General features: G+C 45.6%; 1 protein-coding gene and 1 long non-coding RNA gene across 3 annotated transcripts in view; one reads left to right on the top strand and one right to left on the bottom strand.

The window, feature by feature from the left end:
- LOC132575213 (uncharacterized) overlaps nucleotides 1–27,011 on the top strand; it is a 112,334-nt gene that overhangs the window by 84,358 nt on the left and 965 nt on the right. Inside the window, exon 2 of the long non-coding RNA XR_009555663.1 lies at nucleotides 16,055–16,220. This is a non-coding gene — a long non-coding RNA (uncharacterized LOC132575213). The remainder of the gene's footprint in view (nucleotides 1–16,054; nucleotides 16,221–27,011) is intronic.
- The window catches only part of LOC132575212 (transmembrane protein 68-like), a 38,799-nt gene continuing 27,039 nt past the window's right edge, over nucleotides 15,252–27,011 (bottom strand). For both annotated transcript variants that reach the window (XM_060243787.1, XM_060243788.1), the window contains exons 4-7: nucleotides 26,142–26,335; nucleotides 25,450–25,510; nucleotides 21,846–21,985; nucleotides 15,252–15,496 (exon numbers count right to left, since the gene is read on the bottom strand). In XM_060243787.1, the coding sequence (XP_060099770.1) occupies nucleotides 15,392–15,496; nucleotides 21,846–21,985; nucleotides 25,450–25,510; nucleotides 26,142–26,335 (500 nt within the window). In that variant the 3' untranslated portion in view covers nucleotides 15,252–15,391. The remainder of the gene's footprint in view (nucleotides 15,497–21,845; nucleotides 21,986–25,449; nucleotides 25,511–26,141; nucleotides 26,336–27,011) is intronic.

Raw genomic sequence — 27,011 nt, 5'->3', positions numbered from 1 at the left:
TTCTGTGCAGAGAAGGGATTTGAACCTGGTTCTCCCAGATCCTAGTCTAAAAACTGTAACCATTACACCATATTGGCTTTCATATGGTGGCTGCTGTTGAAACAACAGCAAGCAGCCAGGCCTAGATGAGTAATGCAAGTCACATGGCCTCAAGTCATCTGGTAGTTTTTGCTGGGCCTGGCATTAATAAGTCCTCTCTCAGAAGTCAAAAGAGCCCTGGAAAAGGCTCTGCCTCCCCGCCTTTTCTGAAAGAAATCCAAGGTTCAACTGATAACACCATCACAGTTGCCTGGCAACAGCCACAGAGAACTTTCCCCCCCTTAAAGGTGCTAATTCTATTATTGGGGGGTTAACACTCAGATTTTTTTGCAAACTGGAGATGCTTTTCAGATTTGTAGAAACATGTGTCTTGTCTGTTCATAGCTCCAGTTTCTGGATTTATGTATCCTCAGATTTAACCTTGTTAAGAATTAGATATTTTGATAAAGGAAGTGGGATAGCAGGGCAATGCTGAATGGCAAGAGGAAAACAAGGGGAGGAGACATCATTTGCTTCCTCACAAGTACTTACAAGTCCTTCTTTTGTCCTATATAATTGGTTTGTCATAAAACCGGAGTATTTAATTTATAGGTGGGTATTTTCTCTGATTTCCCCCCTCCTACCAAAAATTTTCACTTCACTGCCACACTGTTCCTTGGTGTACCCTTTCCTCCTGAAAGCTCAGTAGGTTCCAGTGAGAAGGAGAAATCAGAAACTTCTGTTAACAGAGCTTTGCTGATGGTGCTCTGGATCAAACCTATAGATTGGTATGGAAAATGTAATAGAACCAAATGGTCCATACCTGGCTTTAGTAATGTAGATTCTTTTCAGGATTTTGGAAGTTTTCTCACAATAGCTATTGAGTCCATTTATATCAACCGTTCTGTTTTGGGATATTCAGTTATTCACCACAGCTACTTCTCTATGAAGTTTTTAATGAAACGTATTGTTTGTGGAACTGTGAAATCTTCCCATCTGACATATCGACTGCTATTATTTTATGCAGCCATTCATCCTGTTTCATGGTATATGGTTTTCATTGCTTGCTAACATTTTTCATGGACCTCCTAATTGTGCCATTCATCCTGTGGCACAATGGATGAAAGTCAAAGTTGCTGATTTTCAACTATTTAAGGTATATTCCTTGAATGGGCAAGGAAAACAGAGATTGCTAATCTTTGACTGGCTGTATTATAAGTGTTCTAGTGCTTCCTTGCCTAATAATAAATATGAATGAAATTCTGTAATGATCATGTGTTTAGCAGTGCCTTAAAACTGTGGGATTCATGTCATCAAAGAAAGCAGGTATAATGTAGTGGCTGTGTGTGTTTTGGAAAGGCCCCAATTCAAATGCTGCTCATTTTGTGAGCTCACAAGATGATCTTGGGTACGCTATTGTCTCTCATATCTCACCTGCAATGAGGGATAATGCCAGGTCTTTTATACTGAGATACTTTATATTGCAAGTTATATCCCAGGAGCCTATGTTATGCAGTTCAGGAACTAATGGAGCATGTGTGAAAATTGAACCTTCCTTGGGGAGACAAAATACCTTCAAGTTGTCCTGTGCTATGTACTTAAATTGATTAGCATAATGCCTAGGCAACGATGGAATGATTGATGAAAATAGATAATAAAAGGAATGTCAGGGATGGAATGTCTGGATGAGTCAGAAAAATGTTTGGAAACCTCTAATGAGGTTAAAGAACAAGGACAGGAAATAACCAAGTGGACCAGTTGTGATTGCTGTGGTTGTGATGCTTATGTGTGATCTCAGTGTTCACTGCCATATTAATCAAAGTCAACTTTCCTATCTTCAGCCTTTTAGAAATGCATAGAAATACAAAACTTCCTGGCATCCATATCAACATTTACTAACTTAGACATAAGAAAACTACAGCAGTTCTTTGGTTAATGCAGGAGGCTAATGCTGTAAGTCATTGGTCAGCACTACAGTTTGTGTGCTGAAGTGGCTAGCCGTGCTATTTATTTATTTATTTATTTATTTATTTATTTATTTATTTATTTTCCACCATTCTTCCATATGGGACTTCGAAGTAGCTTACATCATTCTTCTTTCCGCCCCTTTAAAGTTGCAACAACCCTGTGAGATAGGCTAGTCTGAGAGTATGTGACTGGCTCAAGGTTGCTCAGCAAGCCTCCATGGCAGAATGGAGATTCAAACCCAAGTCTCCCAGATCCTAGCCCGATACTTTAACAACAACATTGCCCTGGCTTTCAGCAATTCTCAGCGAAGTTATACCCTTCTAAGCTCATTGACATCAAGAAGAAGAAGATAGTGGATTTATATTCCGCCCTCCACTCTGAAGAGTCTCAGAGCGGCTCACAATCTCCTTTACCCTCCTCCCCCACAACAGACACCCTGTGAGGTGGGTGGGGCTGGAGAGGGCTCTCACAGCAGCTGCCCTTTCAAGGACAACCTCTGCCAGAGCTATGGCTGACCCAAGGCCATTCTAGCAGGTGCAAGTGAAGGAGTGGGGAATCAAACCCGGTTCTCCCAGATAAGAGTTCGCATACTTAACCACTACACCAAACTGGCTTTCCTGCTTAGGCTTGCACTGGCAAAATATGAAAGTATAGCTACTTTGCTATATAACAAATGATGTAATATTTTTAATGTCAGCAAAATCAATCCCAGTGGTCCCAGTACTTCTCATCCAGCACTAATATATAACCCCTGCTTTTGTGCTAGGTAAAGTTACAAGTTAAACTGAAATTGACTTCTTACTTATTTAACTAACTAAAGAATTATTTTTGTGACATAAAGTTTTTGTGAACTACAGCCTACTTCACCAGATGTAAGATGTCTCCTGTATTGGCAGACATACAAGTGTTTGCAAATATAAAATTACAAAATAAGACACATGGCAATAAATAGCAAGATTGAGAGGTACAGGCTGTGGAAATGGAATAGATGCGGAGGATATTTTTGGCAGGAACAGCTTGTCTAGAAAGAGGAAAGAAACTGTGCCTGCTTCTTTTACACAATTATGATGGCTTCTATAAATATGAGGGGCCTGCCCTAATTGCTGTCATGTTTCAGGATAATATTCTCCATTAGTCCTTTTTTTCTATAGAAGCTGGATCCCCAGCTGAACCATCCAGGAACCTATGACTGAAAGGACTCAAGGGCAGACCTAGTTTCTCCTTCCATGAGGGCCTGTTTTAGGCTTCCCAAACCTCCCGCTCTGGTGGGAGACTTCTGGGTTCGCAACCTCATCTCCCGCTCTTCAAAACTCTGGAAGCGGGGGTGGGGGTGGAGCGGGGGGAGAACATACCTTTAGGCTTCATGTTGTAGAGCTCCTGAGGCGTTTGCAAAATGTCTGCCTCTTTAAGGCTGGGCAGGAAGCAGGAAGCAGAAAGGGCTTCTGAGAAGGGCCCCTCCCTTTCTTTTGCTTTCGTTTTCACAGGAAGTAGAGTTGTCCGGAGGAAGATCTGGTAAGTGTGTGTGTGTGTGAGAGGGAGGGAGGGGGCAGGGGATTCCCTAGTTTGGAGGTCCTCCCCCCCTTTAGAAAGCGTGGGGGGAGGGAAATGTCTACTAGGCACTCTATTATTCCCTATGGAGAACGATTCCCATAGGGAATAATAGGAAATTGATCCGTGGATATTGGGGGCTCTGGGGGGGGCTATTTTTTGAGTTGAGGCACCAAATTTTTAGTATAGCATCTAGTGCCTCTCCCCAAAGTACCCCCCAAGTTTCAAAATGATTGGACCAGAGGGTCCAATTCTATGAGCCCCAAAATATGGTGCCCCTATCCTTAATTATTTCCTATGGAAGAAAGGCATTTTAAAAGGTGTGCTGTCTCTTTAAATGTGATGGCCAGAACTCCCTTGGAGTTCAATTATGCTTGTCACATCCTTGTTCTTGGCTCCACCCCCAATGTCTCCTGGCTCCACCCCAAAGTCTCCTGGCTCCACCCCCAAAGTCCCCAGATTTTTCTTTAATTGGACTTGGCAACCCTAGCCTGTTTGAAGGCAACTCGACTAAGAAGAACTTTTCATCTAGTTTATGGTCAGCTTGTGTTTTAATGTCATATAGAGTAGTAGTCAATTTTTGCCATAGTTTTGGGAATTCTAACAGAATCACCCAGAAGTGCCATCACTTTTGGGTTCAGACACAAGCTGCCCTCCACTTTTTTCCACCATTACAATCACCTTTCCCTCTTTTGCCTGTAACCACACCCTTTTGGTTTGACCTCTGTCCTCCCTGTCCGTAGTCTTATATACCATCACTCAAGAGTCTGCATCATCCCAAGAGCAATTGGCTTCTACCTTTCCTTCCATTTTCCTTCATCTACTCCTGAGATTTGGAGGGTGCCTGGGAAATGTAAACCTGCAGAAAAATTGGCAGCAAAGGCTGAAGAAATTTTCAAGGGACTTGGGGGGGCATGCCTCTGTCCCTAGGAGAAAGAGATCTATTAGAAATTTTTGTGGCAAAAAATTCTCCATCTTGCTTTGCTTAGAAGGTGGTAAATTCTTATGAAAAAGGTGATTCCTTTTCCTTCTCGTTTTCATATATGACACTACACTACTAGATAGCTAGCTGAAATATATTTAAAATCAAATCAATAAAACCTCCTCCTACACCATTTCATCTTTCCCTTCCCTGAAAGCCTTCATACATTCTCTCCTTTTCCTGCAGCCTTCTTTCCTTCCCATCAGACAGCCAACCTACTTTTATATGCTTTGCTCTCTTCAACTTTACCTCCTTCAGTGTCTCTGGTGGGGAAAACTACAGCCCAGGTCCATGGCACTCAGGAATGGCCCTGCCACTAGGCAAACTAGGCAGTTGCCTATGACACCGGCAGACTGGATGCACTGAATTGGGTGCTCTCCATATGACCTGGTGAGGCAGTTTACCCAGTGGCTGCCTCTCTGAGTCCCCCTGCACCTTCCAGGAGTCTTCTAAGAGGCATGGCCTGAGGGGTCTTTCTCCCTGGGGTTCAAAGGCAGGGAGAGGATCTGCCCCCCCCCCCTGTGCTTCTTCGGAGTTTCCTGAGAGGCATGGAGGCAGGGGCTCTGTAGGGAGAAGATCCCCCCCATGAATCTCAGTAGTGTCCTGAGAGGCTTTCTCTCTGATTTTACACCCCTGGTGTGCAGAAGCAGGGAGGGGATCTCCCTCCTCCTGTGCCTTTTGGAAGTTTCTTGAGAGGCACGGAGGCAGGAGTTTTCTCCCTGCCTTTGCACCCCTGGCGTTCAAAAGCAGGGAGAGGATCTCGCTTCCCCGCCTCTCAGGAGACTCCCCAGAGGCATGGAGGCAGGGGCTTTCTGGTCGCCCTGGTGGATGATCTCCAGCAGCATCTGGACCGAGGCAGTTTGGTGGTACTGATGTTAGATCTGTCAGCTGAATTTGATACAGTCGACCATCAGTTGCTGACCCACCATCTCGCCGACACAGGGATTCAAGGGTTGGCCTTGCAATGGCTCTCCTCTTTCCTTCAAGGTCGAGGACAAAGGGTGGCTATCGGGGGACAGTCATCCCGGAGACACTCGATTAATTGCGGTGTGCCTCAGGGAGAAGTGCTCTCACCAATGTTGTTTAACATCTATATGCGCCCCCTTGTCCAGATTGCCTGGAGGTATGGGCTGGGTTGCCATCAGTATGCTGATGACACCCAACTCTATCTACTGATGGGCAGCCAGTCTGCCTGTGCCCCAGAAAATCTGAATCTGGCATTGCTAGCCGTGGCAGGATGACTTAGGCTGAGCCAACTGAAACTGAATCCAATGAAAACAGAGGTCCTTTGCCTTGGTCATGACGAGCTAGGGAAATTTTCCTACCAACTTTTGATGGTGTGCCACTGACAATGGCCCCCAGGGTCAGAAGCTTGGAGGTGCTACTAGAGCCTTCTTTGACAATGTAGGCCCAGATAGCAGCCACTGCTAAATCCACCTTTTTCCACCTTAGGCGGGGGAGACAGCTGGTCCCCTTTCTGGGGTGTGACGACCTGGCAACCATGATCCATGCTACAGTCACCTCAAGACTGGTCTACTGTAATGCCCTCTACATGCGGCTGCCTATGTCTCAAATCTGGAAACTGCAGCTAGAGCTCCCTCCCACCTCCGAGTCCACAGTGGAGCTTGTGCCAGCCCGCAAGGATTCCTGCGAGTCACCGGGGGGGGGGAGGGGAAGAGTGTTGCCATCAGATTCTGTCAGTCCCACAGTGGTAAGGATGGGGGGGAGGTGCCAACACACCGCGGATCACCTCAATGCTGTGGAAAGCTACAGCCACCGGGCAGATGAGGGGTTCCATGATTGCTTCAGAGCCGGCCAGGGCCACCACCTTCTCATAGGTCAAGCCCTCAGCGATGAGACGCCAGATCTGCTTCTTAGCAAGGCCAAATGAGTCATTCCAATGCTTCAAGGTGGGCTACTCTGTGCGGGGGAATTGGCTCACAGCGGACACTCGCTTCGCCGCCATACGCCAGAAACCCCGCCGATGGGAGTTTGCCCCACCAGGTCTTGTGCCAGCGAGCGCCACCACTGCGTTCTCAGCCACCAAGCCAAAGAGGAGCACCTTCTTCACCTCAATCCAGTTAGGTTGGTGGCTACTCTTGGTCGATGCTGCTCTGTCTGCCACCATTCCTCCCACGGGCAGTGAAATGTGGGGACTGCTGACCACAGCTGGCTGATAGTGGTCACTCTCATGACACCCCGCCCAGCTTTCCCACAGGACACCAGCAGGGCATCTGTTGGTCTCGACGGCCCACACCACCGCTCGTACAGGGCCCCGCACAGCTTCAGCGGTGTCTGGAAGCTGTGGTGGAGCGCGTTGGGGCAGCAGCACAGGCACCACAGCCCGCGCCACATCGCACAAACCATGGGGGCCCATGGCAGGTAGTGCCCACTCATTGTTCCATCAGAGCCCCCTCAGGTGCAGCCACTGCACATCCTCCCCGCTCCCTATGTGTGGGTTGCATGTTGGCGGAGGAGATGCCGTTGGGCATGCAGATACCGGGAGCGCCTGAGCACTTTGCGTCTCAAGGATGTCACCTGTCTGGACCGCTTCTGCCTGGACTGTGCTGCCATCCAGGACCTGTTTGAGCAGCTCGGGCAAGCCTCCGCAGCCAGGTGACTGACCCCCGCCCCATCCCCGTCCTGCTGCGGATCCTCATCTCCCTGCACTTCCTGGTGACTGGCTCTAGTCTAGGACACACCAAAGACCTTGCTTTGGCCTGACTATCTATGCATTCAGGAGCCAGTCTGTGGTAAGTGGATTCATCTCTAGTCTTAAATAATTCTGAGCTATTTTGTCAGTCCCAGACATTTCCTGCTTGATGAAATGTTCATAAAAGTTAACTGCTAATTAAGTCAATCATTTTTAATCTTCAGAAACACTTGTGACATAATTAATAATAATTTAATATTAGATATTCCACAACGCTGGCTTTGTTATGTTTAGGGTTGTCAATAGGTCAAAAGAACAATGACTGTCCAATGACTGTCTGGTAAATAGCATGCCATTAAGCCTTTATTACATAAACAGGCCAGTTCCCTGCCCACCCCCGCTAGGCAGTTGACAACCCTAGCTATGTCATAAATTTTCTTGAATAAAAACTAACTTTTTAAAAAAATCAGTGATTCTCCTCTTGACTGTATGGATGACCTTTAAAAAACCAGGAATCTTACATGAGACGAGGTACTTTCTAAGACTGTACTTGAGCCATAGGTCAGAACACTTGAATTCATAGCCAGGGAAGCTTATAGAAAGGACAAATAGACTTTCTTGAGTATATTCTGATAAGAAAAAGGCAGCCACATTCTGCATCTGCATCTGCAGAACATCAACTATGTCCAAATACAGTATCACACAGAGCCCACAGCTATAATTGATTCTAGAGGCTATTACTGTATGGATGATGGTTGCCAGGCTGCTTTCCTTTGCCCTGATATAGGAAAGATTCCAGTTTATGAATAAGACATAAATGACTTTAAAAACACACATAGACACTACTGGCATAGATACTGCATTAGTTTCTAATGCGATGTTTGATCAACATGGGACAGCATAGCGCAGTAGTCTGATATATACTTACATGCAAAAGATCCCAAAATAAATTGTTCTCTCTCTCCCAAAAAACTAGAACTTGAGAGCATCTAATGAAACTGATGGGCAGTAGGCTCAGGACAGACAAAAGGAAATACTACTTTACACAGAGAGTGATTAAAATGTGTTATTCATTGCTGATGGCCGCAGGAATAAACAGCTTTAAAAGGGGATGGGCAGATTCATGAAGTATAAGTCCATCGGTGGCTACTAGCCATGGTGACTAAGGGGAGCCTCCATGTTCAGAGGCACTAAGTCTCTGAATCCCAGAGCCAGGAGGCAATATCAATATCTTAGCCTCATTGCCCTGGGTTGGTCACTGTGTGAGACAGGATGCTGGACTAGATGGAACACAGCATCCATAGAAGGGTCCAGCAGGACTCTTATGTTCCCATGTCCTTATTGCTAAAAGGATATGTGCAAAAAAACAAAACTTGAGATAGGAAACTTTCACTCAACATAGTGCAACTAAGAGAATACTCTTAAGCATGCCTACTCAAAAGTAATTCCATTTTATTCAGTGATGTGTTCTCTCAGGAAAGTGTTCTTCGGCAGGGCCAACCCTGCTACTAGGCAAACTAGGTAGTTGTCTAGGGCGCCAACCTTCTGGAGGCAACAAATTGGGACACCCACCATATAACTTGGTGACTTTATCAGTGCGGGGCGTGACTTGGTCCATGGGGTCATAGAGTCTAGTGTCATCTCACCATCACCCTAAGGAAGGAAAGGCTGCACTGCATTCTCACAGCAACTATCCTTTCTTTTAAAAAAAGTCTTAGACCGATTCCCTACTAGCCTTATGCCGCTCTCATGCTACTCTGCGGGACTGCCATCAGATTTCACACTATCTGCCCCGGAGCTGCAACTCTCTTCACCTTTTTCATGTGGCAAGAAGTATGGCAGACATCAGGCAAAAGAGAATCCCATGAGTATGAAGAAAATAAACACACACACAAAATGGTATGGCAAAATAAAAAAGGACAATAAAGAACAAAGGTGGAGGTTCCAGACTAACATGACAACAGCTTATTAGTGGGTTTCTAGACTTTCCCATCCAAGCCCCAAGAATTACACCAGTGTTCCTTTTGGCAGTCCACTACATCGCCCACCCCCTTCCTCCTCTTCCAAGCTGAAAAGGGCAGCTTGTCCTTTAAATCTGAAACCCCGCCTCGGGCAGGCAGCCATGAGGAAGAGCGAGAGAGCAAAGTGAGAAAGATCATGTCGGGCAAGCTGCTGCTGGTTGCAAAAAAAAAAACAAAACAGGACCGGGTGGAGAAGGAGGACGGGGGGCAGCCCCACAACAGGCCCAAGAGCGACGCCCCTTCGGGCATTGCACCCCACACACACTGCTGCAATGCCATCTCTGCCTCCCCCCCCCCAGCCGCTCCGTGCAAACAAACAAAAAAAAACACGCCTTCCTTCCTCCTGCATTTGCAAAGCCCCGCCATTGCAAAGGCGTGACCCGCCGAGGAGGGCACTTCTTCCCCCCCGCCTCTTTTTTTGCAATGCTCTTTTTTTCTTTCTTGCTTTACCCACCTATTTCCTCAGGCCTTGGGGAGGGCGGGAAAAGGGGGTTGCAAAGCTCGGCCCTGTTGCGAGGAGGAGGCGCGTTTGGCTGCCTCTGCTTTGAGTGGGGGACAGGTTGCGCCAGGAGGCTGTCTCCTCCCACCCCCAGGTCAAGGCGAGGCACTGGCAGCGTCGGCCAATCTTCCCTCCCACCCCCACCCCGGGCCTGGAGCCGGGGAAAGAGGCAGTGGCGATGGAAGTGCCGCCTGAATGCCTCCATCCTCCCCTTCTCTAATTTTACCTCAGAGGGGAGGGGAGTGGAGCCGGCGACCCGCTGCGCTGCTGCCGCCTCTTCTCGCCTTCACCTTAGCTGCTGCTCCTCCGAGACGGGCTCAGCAGCCTCCGAGGGACCCGGATTTGCAGCTCACCACGCTCCTTGGCGCCGTTCCCCCCTCCCTTCCCCCCGCTTCCGTTTTTTTGGAGAGCGGGAGAAGAGGCTGTGAATTCGGGGGTCCCCAGCCAGGGCGGGAGGTTTGGGAAGCCTAGTTGCAGGCCATACAGCATGTTACTGTGTTATGTTGTGTTTTGCTCTGTCAAGTTTGGTAACCAACAAAGATGTTGTGAGAATTAATGAATAAGAATTCTTAAATGCCGACACTCTCAGCCAGGACCAACCCTGCTCTCAGCATGTAGCAGCTGTAAGCCACCTCAGAACACAGTGGAGACGGCTTGGCTTAGCGAGCTACTCCCCCACCTCATAATGCTGGGCCTGTGGGTTCAAGGCTGCCCTGCGGCAGGACTTCTCACATGGCTGGCTTCCCTCTTTATTGAGCCTGCCAGCCAGTCACCATTATTTTTGGTCAGCCAAGTCACCTCCCTGGCCTGCCCCTGCTTTTCTGTGGGCACCCACCCTGAACGTAGCACCCCCATCAGTTCCATCACAGACCCAGGCAGTGTGGAGACATGGTGCAGCACTGGACAAGTGTCTGCCTTGCCGCCTATCAGCCCCTGCCCTTCACCGCTATCGCCCACTGCATTTCCCACACAATTGCACTAAGTGGGTGCCCCGAGAGACCCCTGGCCACAGAGCCATGCCCTTGGGACGGCCACGAACAAAGTGCACGAGGGATACAGGGCACCGGGGTAAGGTGGGAAAATTGAAAGACACAGAAGATGAGATGGGCGTACTGGGCTAAGTTTATTGATCTGCAAGCAGGGAGAGCAAGCCCGTGCGTGGAGGTTCCTGGTTTCCGCATTCCAAAATGCCGTTGCCGGAGGACGCACCAATAGCTGCAGGGCTGATGGGGCCAGGCAGCTGTGCTCTGGCAGTGACAGAGGCTGGAGTGCAGCGCACACACCTGAAAGACAAAGAGACAGGGGAGGAGCCTCGCTGGCTGCAGGCATAGGACTCCACTCCTGGGCGAGCCTGTGGGGAGCAGGTCGAGCATCCTGGCTGCCTCTGGTGGACCCATCCTACACAATTCCAGCTGTCCTGCATTACAGGCCAGCTGAATTGCATGCGAGCCCACAATCACAGCAGCCGCGGCATGAGTAGTTGGACCTGCCCTAGATGGCGAGTCATTAGCTGGGCTGTGGAAAGTCGGGACACGTGTCGCACCCCCTTCGCCCTGGCATGGGGATGCCCGAGACACGGGGGGGCGCCAGCGAGATGGATGGCCAGGGTGCACCCCCACATGTGCGGTGGCCAGCACCCCGCCCAAAGCTCCAACCACGCTGGACGGTCTTGGGGGCAGGGGGCTGTGGGGACTCCTAGCTGGACTTACCCATCCATACGGCTCTGGAAGCGAGACCTGTTAGGACTGGGAAGCACAAGTAGTTAAGCAGGCAGCCCAAACTTAGCTCACCTCCCCCCAAGTCCAGTATCTCTGACTTAACCAACATCCTTCTCTGTGCCATTCCCTCCACCAAATGCACCCCTCCTTGCACTAAGTTCACACAGCACGGCCCTCCGGAGCATAGTGCCTTGCCGTGCGCCCTACCCACCCTGTGTTGTGCGTGGCAGGAGTTGAAACCTTTGTAGGGGGGCACTGATTGGTTGCGAGAGGGGGGTTGTGCCCAGCCCGGAGCTGGAGGGGATTGGTGGGGCAATAACACGGCTCCCAAACAAGTTTCTGCACTGCCACTCCGGCGGTGCCGGTGTGTGCTTTCTGCTTCCACTAGTGCCTATGGGGTATGCCAGCATTTTGCATGGCACAAGTTTGCGCCTGGTGTGGGGGGATGTTCCCACACCGAAAGCTCTCTGGGAACCAAACAGCAGTGGCCACGCCCCTGGGTTGGCCCCCTCCTACGCCAACGTGCTGCCCTGTGCCTCTGCTGCACCTCAAGTGCGGCATGGTGGCACTCCGCCATCAGCCCACGGCGGCACACTGCAGCAGCCGGAGAGTGGTGCACATCCAATTTCCACCAGCATGGAGAAGGATCCGCTGGCTTAGGTCTCCATACTGCCGGTGTAGCGGGAAGTCCACTTCCACAGTGCTTTCAGCCCCCTCACCTCTGGATTGCGCTGTTAGTTTCTCTTCCCCTCTCTTTCTGGTCATAGGAAGTACTGCCTTGTCTTTTCATGGCTCCAGTTTCTGGATTTCAGTATCCATAGATTTGGCCATGTTGAGAATTAGCTCTATTGACACACATATACAGTTTGCAGTTCCCTTTTTCACTTGGTTGAAACCCCATATTAAATACCAAACAGAGGGAAATGTTCCTATTTAAGTTGTGTTGAAACAAATGGGAGTGGTGCAGTATTAATGATTGAAACATATTTGCTCCATCTGCAGAGTTACATCTTATACCAGATAATATGATAACCAGAGGCTACAACCTGTTATTTAATTTCATGGTACAGAAAATTAAGCAACATTCTGAAATAAATATTGTTGGATATTTCCCAAATATTATTCTCAAAAAACTCAAAGTGGAACATGACAAAATAAAGAGAAATGTGCACTTAATCACCCTTTAGTTGAGCTTGTTCTGGTGACAATATGAGAATAGGTTAGAATATTATGGAGAAAATAACAATAGTGCAATGTGGGGGGGGGGGGGATTGCTACTGCAATATTTTTTTCTTTTTCGTCTCTTTGCTCCAATTGGTGCGGCCCTTCATTTTCTTGCTGTTCAAATATTATGGAGGAGATCCCTCAGTTGAATGACATCCCCATGTCAGAACCTACCGTGAAGAGGCATGAAGTTACAGAGAAGCACTTCCACCTGAATATAAATTTGGATTCTGAATTTCTAGGGATGTCTGTTAAACTTGCATATAAGGATTTCAATAGGCACAAGTCTAGATCAAATATTTTCATGGATGGAGCTAGTTGTAGGAATTTTTTTTCCTGCTTTCCCTCCAGGATCTTCCCCACAATTCTGCTATTGTTAGCAGGAGTCCCCTTCAGTATTGAATGCCATATGAAAGAAGAAATTGGCAAAATATTTTCTCCTTACCAGGGCCGGATCTAGGGGGGGCAGAGGAGGGTGCTTGCTCTGGGTGCCAACGGAGGGGGGACGCCAAATTGGGTATGGAGTCCATTGTATTCTATGGGACCATAAGATAGAATGGCCCATAAGGGGGCATCATTTTTTAATTTTGCCTCCTCTCATAAAACATGTAGATCTGGTCCTGCTCCTTACTTTGACACAAACAGACTAAGAAGGTAAACGGGGCAAAAAGTTATACAAAACTGAGCGAGGACAATATCTGCTGATTCCCCCTTCCTAATGCATCTTCCCCCATCACTACATACAGTTCAGGATGGGGTCCTAACCCTCAGCAGTGTTCAGGGAACTCAGGGAGCAGCAGAGGGAAGAAGAGTGTGTCTAAGTATTCTGCAGCTGCAGGTGCAGCACAGCAAACCATATCAGTAAACAATAGCTATTAAGCAATAGAAAGTAATACTAGAAATGCCCTGGCACCTCAGTCCTAAAGGTGCCATAAATTCTGGCCTGAAGCCAAAGTTCTTCTATATCTCTGTTCTAAAATTTCGTAATTTAGCATAGTAGGTCCTGTCTGTTTGATATGTTATGCAAAGCCAGGAAGTGATTTGCAACAGTGTTTTGCAATGACAGTAAACACTGTTGACTAAACTGCATGTTATGCTGGCGACTGATCTCCCATTTATTTTAAATCAAGTGAAGCTATAGATGAGGGAAAGGTGCTACTTTTATCAAATGGCACAAGATGTTAGAAATAATTTGTGCTTACAATTATCTGACCCTACATGTGTGCTAAGCAAGCCTGGTGAGGTTTTGCTTACACTGTTGGCAGACAGGCAAGAGAAATGGGGGGAGGGGGATAATGCCACAACTTCCCTGATTTTGCCCCTTCCAGCAAGATTGGCTGGTGACACAAGCCAGCTCACATGTTCCTCAGGAACAGAGAGGAATACTTGTATTGTACTATTGGCAAAAATGTAAGATAATTGGAGTCATTTAATGATTTGCTCCAGCCTTTGAATTATGTTCCTTGCAGGGGTCAGAAGGGAATGTTAGGCTTGTATCTGCTGGCAGGGAAGCAGAGATGGGGATGTCCAGTCTTTGTACAGGGTGGGGTGGTAGCCCACTTATTCTGCAAACAGATTGCATGGAAATTTTATTTAATATACTTATTGTCAAACTAAATTGTCAAGGTATATAGAGGCAAAGGCTAAAATTTCTCCATGACCATCAGAGTACGTACATAACAAACTTGATGAGAAACGAAATATTTAAAGTTGGTGAAGGGGCAGATCATATCTCTATGCCAGGCAGAAATGCTGATTTAAAGAACTTACATTTGTATTTTCAAGTGAAATTTCTTTAACACATATACTTGATATGAATTTGTAAACAGAAACTTGCTTTCTCAGATACTGCAACATATTGAGCCACCTTAAATATATTTTAATTTCAACTATTTTTTTCTGAAATCAGCAATGGGTTGGGTTTCCTGAAGGCCTATCATATCAGTAATATCAGTAATGTTACATTGAACTTCAACTGCCATTCTCATGTTTCCAATATATAAATAGAAATATGATGGCAACACTCTCCTAACATCTGTTTGCAGATGTTTGCAGTACTGAGGTGTAATTTGTCATTTTGGTGAATGGTGTTTGAATCACTGCACGCTAAGAACCCATATGCAGATGTAGTTTTAATTTATTGTGGAATTTTCTTATTTCCCCCAAAAAACAAGCAACAAAAATATTCTGTACCGCACTATTTCAAGCTTCTTCCCCTTCCCTAAATCCATTACTAAAATTGTATCATAAGAGAAAGTAAGACAAAAGGAGATTGGGAAGAAACAATACTATATGATGATAATACATTCTTGATCTTCAAATGATATAACTTCATGTACTCCAAGATATTTATTTATTTATTTAAATATTTATACTGAGCTTTTCTCCCCAGTGGGGACAGAAAACAGCATACATCATTGTTTCCCCCCTTTTCCATTTTATTCTCACAACAGTTCTATGAAGAAGAGAGATACTGACCCAAATTTCCCTGCAAGTTTCCATGGCAGAGTGGGGATTTGAACCTGCATTTGCCAGATCCTAGTCCCACACTCTAACCACAACATCACAGTAGCTCTTAAGAATATTGTTTATACGAAGAACTTGATTCCATACGAAATAAATTATTAGGAAACATCTGGCAAAGGCCTTGACAACTTACATTATAGTAGTTTAATAAAGAGAATGGGTATAACAAGATACAGTAACTACAGTGTTGATCATATCTTCAGCAAATATGTGCACATGGTATGTTCAGCATAGTTAGTCTTCCTTACTCTTGCCATCAAATCGTTCCAGTAGTGCTCTTACTGTATTTGCTGGTAGTTTTTGGTGTTTGTATATTAAATCCTGGATGGCAATCTTTGTCTGGAAAGAAATAAAAGTGTAAATTGCAAGGAACAGGTACCATATTTTAGTTCTAACTTTAAGACAGCAGAAGCTCCAACAAAAAATGAATCATTAGGAAGTTTACCTCTTAGCCATAAGCAGGAGTACCTATTGTGCCTGGCTAGAATATTGCCCAGAGCCCAGCCAGTTGTATATCACCCAGAGCCTCACGCAGGCCAAGATGGGATGATTAAGCAAGTTTAGTACTACTACTACGACTAATAATAATAATAAATAGAAGAGGGGAAGTAAATAGAAGGACTCTAAACAATTGTGCCCAACATTAGATCTCAGCCCGGTGACTCATACTGCTTTCTGTAGCACTACTCTCTTTGACATGTTGCTCAGCCTGGAGGGGGTGGGTGGGCTAGCAGGTCTCCAATTTAGTCTACACTGCAAGCTTAAAAGAAAGGAGCTGCAGACAGGTTGAGATTTGGAGCACTCTGCAAGCTCCATGTTGAGCTTAAGGCACAGTTAATTCGAATAGCATTGGACATTGTAGAATCTGACTCTTTGTGTATTGTTGTATATGCGCAGATGACCTATTTAAGCTGTTCAAACACAGAAGGGGATCTACAGTTGAAGAGGACCACCTCCAAGGAATTCCACATGCAGGACCAGTGCCTGACAGAGGAGGAAGATGAGAGAATTCTAGAGGATTCTGGATCATTAATTAGACAAAATGTTCAGTATTTCCTGCCTGGTTAGCATCTGTTATCTATTTTTTTATTTATTTTAATTTATAAAATATATACCCCACCTTTCTGCACTCACAAGAGCCATCAAGAGGACTAACAAATTAAAACATTCACGAAACATCCTACCACCCAAAATACATAATTGAAACAATTAATGTTTCCATGACTGAGAAGACCGTCTCCTGGGTTGCCATCCATCTAATGTCAGAAGATGGAAGCGCCCAAAGCTGCGTTTCCAAAGATAACCCTATTGGTCAGGTGGTTCATAAGGGAGTAGCTCTTCAGATATGTTGGCCCCAACCATATAGGATTTTAAAGGTGAACACCAGCACTTTGAATTGTGCCCAGAAACAAACTGGGAACCCGGGTAGATTGGCCAAGATTGGAACGATATCCAGTAAACATCCTAGTGGCAGCATTCTGCACCAGTTGAAATTTCCAAACAGTTCTTAAGTGCAGCTCTATTAATCTAGATGAAACCAGGGCATGCACTACAGTGGCATTAGGAAAGGTCACAACTGCCTAACTAGTATAAGATGGTAAAAAGTGCTCCTGGGCCACAACAGCCACCTGCTTTTCCAGCAATAGGCAGGTCCATCAACCACCCCAGACTACAGACCTGTTCCTTCAAGAGGGGTGCAGCCATGTCCAGAATGGATAACATTTTAAATCCCAGCTCAGACCTTCTGCACACCAGTAGCAGGTCTGTCTTGTTGCAATTAAGCTTCAGTTTGTTGGTCTGCATCCACTGCAAAAGTGCCTTCAGACACTAGTTCAAGATTTTTACAGCCTTCTCGGACCAGCTGGAAGCATGAGATAGAGCTGAGTGTCTTCTACATATTGGCAACCAGGGCCGGACCTCCCACTAGGTGACCTAGGGGTCCACTGGACCCAGGGCGCAGAATTGGAACCCCCCCCTCCCCAAGACCGGCAGGGCTTTCTTCCTGTTTTTGTACCCTGGAGTGCAAAAGCAGAAAAAAGATTGCTTTCCACCTCTAGGAGTCAGCCCCAAGATCAACTCTGTCATCTCAGAACTACACCCACCATGCAGGAATGCTCTAGCATTTGGGTACAAACTGGTGATCATAGACTCCGGTGACCATAGAGTTTTTCTCTAAATGATAGAGTATGACCATACATCTATTCTGATGTATCACTGAGTACCCAGGGCCTTACTTGGGAGATGTTAACCCCATACACCCACACACCAACCAACTCTCTGTGATATGTGCCAGGCCAACCATATCATCCAGGATTAAATCCTTGATGGCTGCTGGCGTTTTTCCTGTGACTGACTGGGCATTCAGCAACAAAACTGTACAGCCTGGAAGGCTGGTGATCTGGTTAACAATATCACTTCAGTTGGAAGAAGATCCAGAAAGAGCAACATTAAATATCCTGTTATCACAAATCTTTCCAGTAAGCAGAGCCGGCTCTCTCACTAGGCAAACTAGGCAGTTGCTTCCCCCTCTCCCTGTGCCCAAGACAACCACCTACCCGTATTTTTCGCTCCATAAGACGCACCTGAGCATAAGACGCACCTAGTTTTTAGAGCTGTTTGTGTGAATTTAGAGGCATTTGTGTGAATTTTTTGCAGTATTCGCTCCTTAAGACGCACACACTTTTCCCTCCACTTTTTTTTGGGGGGGAAGTGAGTCTTATGGTGCAAAAAATACGGTAATTTGCCTTTCCCCCCCCCCCGCTGCCGCCAGCTCCTTCTCGCCTACTGCGCTCCCGCCGGCCCCCCCAGAAGCTCACCCTGCCTCCGCCTGTCTCCAAAGCTAGCCCTGCCACCCCCACAGCTAGCTCCCTCCCTCCCATCCCCCCGAAATTCACTCTGTTGCTGCCTCCAGCTCTCTCCCTCCCGCCTCCTGAAGCTTGCCCTGCCACCCCCACAGCCAGCTCCCTCCCGTCCCCCCTGAAGTTCGTCCTGCTGCCACCACCAGCTCCACCCCTCCCACCCCCACCCCTCACTTTGCCTCTGCCGCCAGCTCCCGCCCAGCCCGAGAAGCTCGGCGCTACTTGTGAGTAGGCAGCAGGCATGGGGCTACTCAAAAGTAGCTCTGTGTCTGCCGGCCCAAACCCCCGTGCTCTGCTTGCTCCCCACCCCCGCTTGCCGCAAGGCCACCCAGCTATATCAGCTCCGAGGTCTATTTTGAAGAGACCTTTGGAGGAAGTTTCTTCCGAAGAAAGAGGTCTCTTCAAAACCCCCACGCCTGCTGTCTACTCACGAGTAGGCCCGCAGCAGGCGCGGGGACTGAGGGGCAGGCAGAGCTGTGCTGCCTAGGACATTGGGAGGGCTCAGGCCGGGCCTGCCAGTAAGAAAGTGTATTGTACAAATTAAAGCACAGGCATATGAATACAATATAGGGATGAAAAGTGTAGAATACTGTAGATGGATTTTGCTGATGCTGAGACTTTCATTGAACATAAGTAACCTTATACCAGTGGAAGGTTTCTTGAGGCAGAGAAAAGCTCTGCTATTATTACAGTTGATGTTTAGGAACCAGCACAGTTTCTACCTTTAGATACAGTTTACTCAAATGCATAAATATTGTTTTTCTTCCATAATCACTGAACAGTTACATATTGTAGATTTGACCAAAGAATGTGCATTATACTCAACTGCTCTTTCAGGATGTTCTGTGTTGATGAAGTATATTTTTTAAAATTACTGGGGAGTTGGAGAAAATATATTTAAAATGTGAAAATAAATATTGGCAAAGGGTTTAACAAATTTTAAAAAGAAAAATGCCAAATAGTTTGTCAGTGGAAAGTACTGTACTAATTTTCAACCACCAAATATCAATAATTTTGTGTACCAATTCTGCATACCTTCAGATCTTTACCATCTTCAGGAATTACTATTATTGATAGATTTATTCAGGAATCTGTTATCTTTAACTCTGCCAGTTTTTTGTATTGATTTAATAGAACTTTTTTTTTTGCTTCAAATTATTCATGATGACTCCCATAATCGACATGGAGAGTAAGACATGGAGAGTTCCCATACAAAATTCAGAGTTCCCTTGCAAACTACATATTCCTTGTTAGCTTGTGGTATATATTTTCTCATTCTGTTTTTCTCCCCTGTAAGAGATACCACAGAGCCCCATGGAACAGAATGGTAAGTGCACTACTGCAGTCCAAGCTCTGCTCATGACCTGAGTTCTGGTGAAAGCTGGGTTCAGGTAGCCGGCTCAAGGTTGACCCAGCCTTCCATCCTTCCAAGGCTGGTAAAATGAGTACCCAGCTTGCTGGGGGGGGAGGGGTGGAAGTATAGATGGCTGGGGAAAGCAATGGCAAACCACCCTGTAAATAGTCTGCTATGAAAATGTTGTGATGCAACGTCACCCCAGAGTTGGAAACGACTGGTGCTTGCACAGGGGACTACCTTTACCTTTTTAAGAGATACCATTGTATCTATAACAGGAAGAATTTGTCTGTTATTTTGTTCACCACTGTATCTACTGTTTATATTTTTTCAACAGTTTTATTCTACTGTATGAATTTCATTAAGTACAATAACTGGTTTCAAAAAATTCAGTCCAAATTAAGTACTTTTAAATGTGTTCATTTCAGTGTTGAAATCATGCTGTTCATGTTGAAATCTTTTCCATTGAAGTCAGTGGAACTTATATATGCTTCCCCCCACCCCGGACTGTGCTCTGTATTTGTAATGGGACAAACTGAAATGTTAAGTTGACACTACGTATTCAGTTGGCAGTGAATGATTTTTGCTACCTAATTGTTCATATCTGAGAATATTCTGACCTCCATTTTCCATCACCACCATCCTGGGGTCCTTTCTGGGAGAATGGGCACACTTCCAGGTGTTTTCTACACCAGAGTACTATTCCTGTGTCCCTGGGCTCCCATGATCAGAGTTGTACTTTTGCCTGGTCTGCTTCACTCCCCTCTTCTTCCACTTTCCATTCATTTCCCTCTCTCTCCTTTCCTTACTTCTCTCCTCCATCCTTTCTTTACTTCTTTCACTTTCACTCCCACCTCTTCCTGCTTTCTCTTTTCTACTCTACCCCCACCCCAGTCAGCTCCTCACACCTACCCTTTTTATCCCTGTGCTGTTCTGCCATGCAGCCTAGCTTTTCTCAGTCTCATAGGGATGGGCACAAACCTACCCATGACCCTAAATTTGTGACTAAAATTACTTGGGTCATGGTTTGCAAGTCAAGATCCATGCAATCTCACTTCACCTCCCGTGGTTTTGGAGTGTCTCATGGTGGGACAGTGTTCATGGCAGACATGCTGACACCAATCTATTACAATTGTCAAAGCAATTGCCGGGAGGGGTGAACTTTTGCAGCCCTGGAAACATCCCCCCTTGGGCTTTGTGACTAGCACTTACCTGGGGACCCTTGCATTGGAGGACTGTCAGCCTTGGAGGGCAGGTAGATGACAGTCAGCTGGAGACTTGCTGCAATTTTGGTATCTCTATCCCATGGGGTGGTATTCTGGCACATCATGAACTTCATGAAATGAACTGGTGCTGTAAACAGGCTCAGGTGAAGGTTTGTGTGCATGAACCTCCATTTTCCTGGTTCATGCCCACCCCTATGGCCACTGAAGCCCTCCAGTCTCTTTTCAGCAGTGTCCACCAGGATAGATCTGAAGGCATGGAAGAAGCATAGGTGGCTCTCATGGTTCAGATTGAGCCATTCCTCCTGCCTATTTCTTGCAGAGCCAATCACGTTCTCCTCATACCCACCAGCCAGCTGATTGCTGGGCTAGGGGTAGCTGGCAATTGATGGCTTCTAGTGTTGTTAAGGGAAATTGTATTAACTACTCTTCACTCAATTTCTCCCTGAAATCCAACTATTAGTCTCTCTCTCTCTCTCTCTCTCCATTTTGATCAAAAGAGATATTCAAAGAAAGGAGGGACAGAAAGTTGAGGTCTACAGAGATTTCAGAATTTTATTCTGCAGATGCTCAGAGCCAGGCAAAATCTTCCCAGACTTTCTTGCCCTGCTGTTTGAACACCCTTTAGTGTGTATGACATCAACAGAACCCCTGCAAATAGTTTCAGAGAGTAGCCATGGTGGTCTGCAGTAGATTCAAGTCTAGTAGCATCTTAAAGACCAACAGGATTTTGTATGTTTGAGCTTTCAAAAGTCAAAGCTACTTTCATCAGATATCTGCAAACTGTGCAGGGGCTGGTTATAAAAGGAGGTACAGTGGTGTAATGAAAAAAATCCTCTTTTGAAAAAGAAAAGCATATGAAAAAGTTGTCTTTTAAAACAAAAACAAAAAGTCCACCCATCCTCATAACAATGCTAATGGCTTCCCACAGCCTCTCTGGTACGTTCAGAAAGACCAGCCCTCAGTTACAGCCAGCTGCTAGGTGCTTTCTGCATACCATTGCTCATACAACATGTATCAGCAGTTTTTACAAAGATCTTTAAATTCATTATTTAATTCATGTTTACAGCAACATTACTATTTGACCGGTGAGAAACAGCCTGAAAAAAAAGACTTGCCCAGGGGCACCAAGTGGGACAATACCTGCACTGGATTTGTGCTCTAAAGTTTTCAAGGAGACTGTCAGAGGCAGGCAGTGTGTTCCCATACCTGAACTGAGATTTGTACTCTAAGGTTTTTGAGTGTCAGCTTACCTTTTCAGCCAGCTCTTCAGCAGTTATGTTTGAATCATATGGAATTGGTTCTCCTAGATATGTGCGCAATTTGACTGGAAATCCTCCATATACAGGAGACAGTGGCCACCGGCTGTATTCATACAGACGTTTCAGTACTCCTGTGTAAAAGAGTCCATTGGGTAGCATCTTTAATTTAATTTAAGAGTCAGCTGAGTAGCATATGCCAAGAGAGAGTTCTAGAGTTTATGCTTAATTACCCTTAAGTGAAATTATATTGGCAAAAGAGGAGCTAACTGGAAGTAGTTGAAATGTGACTTTTATCAATATTTCTTGCCTCTCCAGGTATCACCTATTAATGTAATGTGTAGTGTAATAGTCAGCATTTACTAGGGGTGCTTCCCAAATGCTTTTTGATCAGCATTGCCCTTGGAACGTAGTTGTTCAGAGTAAAGATGTATACAACCATATTGAAGATTTAGCCTGAAAAAAGCTGACACATTTGTGAACATAGAGGAGAGTTGGGTTGAAACATTTTCAGAGAGAGAGAGAATGAATGCATCCTGCAAATGACTTTATTATACTGCAAGACAGCAGTGAGAATTGTTCTTTTGATTTAACTAGGACACAATTCTGCATATCAGAATGCTATGCAAATACAAAGTTGAGGCAATCCTTCCATACTTTGGGGGCACACTGGGTATGAACCATGGCTCTGGCCTGATGGAACCCACTCCCAGTTGAGAATCAGACCCTGTGAGACTTATTACAGTTCTTCAGGGCATGTAAAACGGAGCTGTCCCACCAAGCCTTTGGTTGAGGAGGTGGTTGCCTCACCATATCTGGCCTCCTCTACTTTACCAACCCTATATATATATAAATCTGCAATTCTTCTTCCTCATCCAGCTATATGAACTAGTATACCAACTGATATTATTAGAGGAGGGCTAGACCCAATTATTATCTCAGTGGCCCACCTAGTGCCCAAGGCCTGCACATGAGAATAGGTGAAGTAGGCAGCCATCTAGGGCGCCACCTTGCCACAGGGGCAGGAGTGGGCACCCATCCCTACTCGCGCTGCCCCTGATCTTCCATGTCCTTCTTTCTTGGCTCCTAGCAATTTGAGCAGAGAAAGAATGGCACGCCTTCTGCCCACCCTCTCCAGGTTCAGAGGGAGCTGGGCAGCGGGAGGGTGCGCCCAGTGTTCTTTCTCAGCTCTGATTGCTCAGAACCAAGAAAGAATGACATGCCCCCTGTCCAGCTCCCTCCAAGCCCAGAGAGGGCTGGGTGGGAGGTGTGCTGAGCATTCTTTCTTGACTGAGCGATTGGAACTGAGAAAGAATGACATGTCTCTGAGAGAGAACACATAAGAAAAGCATGTCGCATGATGACGTCAGTTCCAGGTGACATCATTGCAAAGCGCACAGATGGAGCCCATGGCGGGGCGGCACAGGATTCTGCCTGGGGTGGCAGAACCCCTAGTGCCAGAGCTGCTTATAGGACTCAGTCTCCAAACCCCTTACCATCTCTGATGCCCCTCTCTGGATATGTTCCAGCTTGTCTATATCCTTCTTAAATTGTAGTGCCCAGAACTGAACACATTAATGTAGGTGAAGTCTAACGAGGGCCAGCCCTGCCACTAGACAAACAAGGTTGATTGCCTAGGACTCCAGCCTTCTGGGGAAACAAAATTGGGCACCTCCATGTGACCCAGTGACTATCAGCGTGGGAGGGGGAGAACACCAGAGGTTAGCCATGCCTATGGTACCAAATAATCTAGGGCTGACCCTGCTAGTGCCATACAATTATATACCTATGACCTATTTATTACCATCTCGCCATCTTATAGCTTAAATTGGGTTTAAGATTTGTATTTTAACTGTATTACCTGAAGGAGAAGGGGGGCTGAAAGTTGCATAAACAAACAAATAAATAAATAAAAGAAAGCTAGGAACTCAAAAGAACCTGCTAAACACATTACTATACTGTTCTATCAATATAGCACTACTCAAATGTCAAATAAATGAAAAGCCCCTCCACAGTGGCAGGGGAAGAAATGGCCACTGCAACAGTGAAGCCTTGCAGAAGTCCAGGAGCTTGCCAGCTCACTTGCCATTTTCCATCAATAGGGCTTGATCTGCTGTCTCCTATGCTGGTGACAGGGAAAAGCATCCAGCAGGGACAATCCAGGCATGGTAAACACAGAGCCAGTTCATTCCTTTCCCGTTTAAAATTTACAGGGCCATGGCTGGAGGTCAGGTTTACCTGACCATCAGTTGTTAGTCAGCATCTCTTTTACCTAATAAGAACAGTTTTCCTGGTCAAATTCCTCTCTTTCCCTCCCCATGTGGGTTGCCAGATGAGGCTGACAAGCCTTAACAGGAGACTCCAGGAGAGGGAGGGAAGAAGCAAGGTTGAATTCTGAAGCAAGTTCTGGACATCACATTTAAAGGGACTGTGTTCCTTTTAAATGCCTTCCCTCTGTTGGAAGTAATGGAGGATGGGGACACTTTCTTTTGGGGCTCATAGAATTGGATTCCATGGTCCAATCTTTTGTAATCTTGTGGAGGGAGGGGGTTATGAGAGGCACCAGAGTATAGGGCCGGATATAAATTAAATATCTTCTTCTTCTCTACCACAAACCCCACCCTGGAGCCCCAGATACCCACGGATTGATTCTCCATTATACCCTATGGGGACCAGTGACCATTCCCCCCCCCACTTGATGATAGTCCTGAAGTGAGGGAGGGGGTCCAAACTTGGAGATCTCCTGCTCCCAACTGGGGATTGGCAACCCTACTTCCCACTCTTGTGCCTTCCTGAAATTCCAAGAGATAAGTTTGTTATTCCCGGAATGTTGGGAATGCTTGGAAATACTTGAGTCAGCCCCAAACCCTGCTAATTTCAAATACAATTTCTCCTTGGGGTATATCTGAATGTACACCCCTAAGCCAGTGTACCCTGTGTAATGTGTGAGAGAAGCATTTAATGGGTTTAGTAATCTAGCCCTGTACTGGTGCACAGCAATGTGAAATTTTTGCTAATGAAATGTCAAAGCATTTTTCAAGGCATTAACAGGAGTTGAACAAAATGTTTAGATAGCTGACACGTATAGAAGCTTAATAGATGATGCAAAGTCCAACCTTATCTTTTAACACACACTCATTCCCATTCATTGGATGCCATTCACAAGGCAGGGAAATGTTGAAGATGACAATGTTGTCACAACTTTATTACATGTTATTGGGGAGATGTCAGGCAACATGTAGTAATTGTCATTGGCAGCCATGAAACTACTGTAATGTCTAGTTAAGCCATTATAAGAATCGTTGCTGGAGATACTATATGAGATAAAAATGTGGGACACATAATAGTAAGAGAAATAGACCTACTCCTCTCATTTTTAGGTTAAAATGTCCCACAGGTAAAAATGAATACACTTTTGTTTACACAACTCCTGTAGAATGGGAAAAAAAATACCCCATTCATAGTTGTTATACAGAAAACAAAAGCAAAAATTGACTAACTATGCAATATGAAGCAATCTAGTGTTCTATTTGTATTAAATATCTTGTTTAGAAACAGAACACTACTTAAAGTTAGGTTGATACACAGGATATCTTACGTATATCTCCTAACGTCTTGTATGCCTCACGGACATTCTGTGTAAACATAGGAATGATGGGCTAAAAAGAGAGAGAGAGAGAGAGGAATTGTGAGAATGTAGGCATAATCTTAGTTTTCCCTGTATTTAAACACAATTTTAATACAACTCCCAAGCAGTTGGGATACTGCAGAAAATATCAATTGAAACAAAATGGAAATTGATTAGATATGTAGGGCTTGTTCATATGTTACTGGAGTAGTTTTCATGGATCCACTCCATGCTGTTATTTATTTATAAGAAATCACATGACATTGGGAAATTACATGATTACTTCCGTGCCCAGGATAAGTAAGCTGTAGCATGATAAATAACCCTATGGTTGTGTTACCGTATGTGGTATCCTAAATGCAACTTTCCTTCAGATCTCAGTAGTATAAATGTATAGGGGAGAGACAACTGGGCTATTCAAATTTTTAAAAAAGAAAAGAAAGAAAAGAATGGTCCCTTAGAGGCTTACAGAACACACTCAATATTTAGTGACTAGGAAACATTTTGACTAAAGGGATCAGGGATGGATTAAAGGAAAATTGCTGTCTAGAATGAAGAATTTTAAGGGAGTATGTCACTCCCATTCCCAAAATGCAGTTCTTAAAGAAGGAATTTGTGGAAGATATGCATTTGTTGCTCCAGCATATATTTTTAATACTCACCACTTTTGCATCTATTGCAACTTGAGCAAATCCTGTACGGTTGCACCACATGATTTTATAGGTGTCATCACTAAAGAGAGCTTCTCGTGATCCCCCTGGTGAAATAGACACCAAATGGCCATCTTTCAAAAGAGTGAGACAATCTTTCTTCATGCCAGTAAACATACGTAATGCTTCTAGAAGTCTTCTATAGCCTGTAAAAAAAAGAAATATAGGATCTGTAGTCAGAACAGTGGAACATGGCATATTAAAGGAGCAGTCTTCTAAAATAAAATGCAACACTGATATTTATCTTGGGGGTGAAGGGGTACTCTCAGGAGGGACTGAGCTACTGGAGGGACAGGCAGTAGTCCAACTAGGTAGCCATGTTCTGGCCATGACAGGAATCCTATTAACAGCTTGGCTGGAACTAACAGCATAGATATTGCCTGCCTGATTGACATGGTAAAGGAATTCTCGCCTGCTGGAGGGAAGGACTGTGTAGGGTTGCCAGATCTTACCTGGCTTCCAGGGAGGGATCTTCTTCTGATAGTCCTAAAGTGTAAAAATGATTATCATAGAGTTTTTCCCCAAAATGTTACATTGTCCCTCCACAATGTGCCCAGCACAATAACATCACTTCCAAGTGATGTCATTATGCCAGGTACATTGCAGCGCACCAGTACTTTTCAGAGGCAGGGCTCCTCTACTGGCCACTTCTGTGGTGGTGAGTTGAAGGCTCAAAAATTTGAGGGGAAACCCCGCCTCCAGTGGGAGCTGGGAACCCTAGACAGGTGTGGAGCTAAAATAGTGATGGATGAGGCTGGCCTTAACAGCAATTGTCTCTCTAAATCTTGGGGGAAGTCAAATCCTACAGTGAGAGCCAGGAAG

Source organism: Heteronotia binoei, chromosome 7 (assembly GCF_032191835.1).
Source record: "Heteronotia binoei isolate CCM8104 ecotype False Entrance Well chromosome 7, APGP_CSIRO_Hbin_v1, whole genome shotgun sequence".
NCBI lineage: Eukaryota > Metazoa > Chordata > Lepidosauria > Squamata > Gekkonidae > Heteronotia > Heteronotia binoei.
This window is presented reverse-complemented; position numbering and strand designations above follow the sequence as displayed.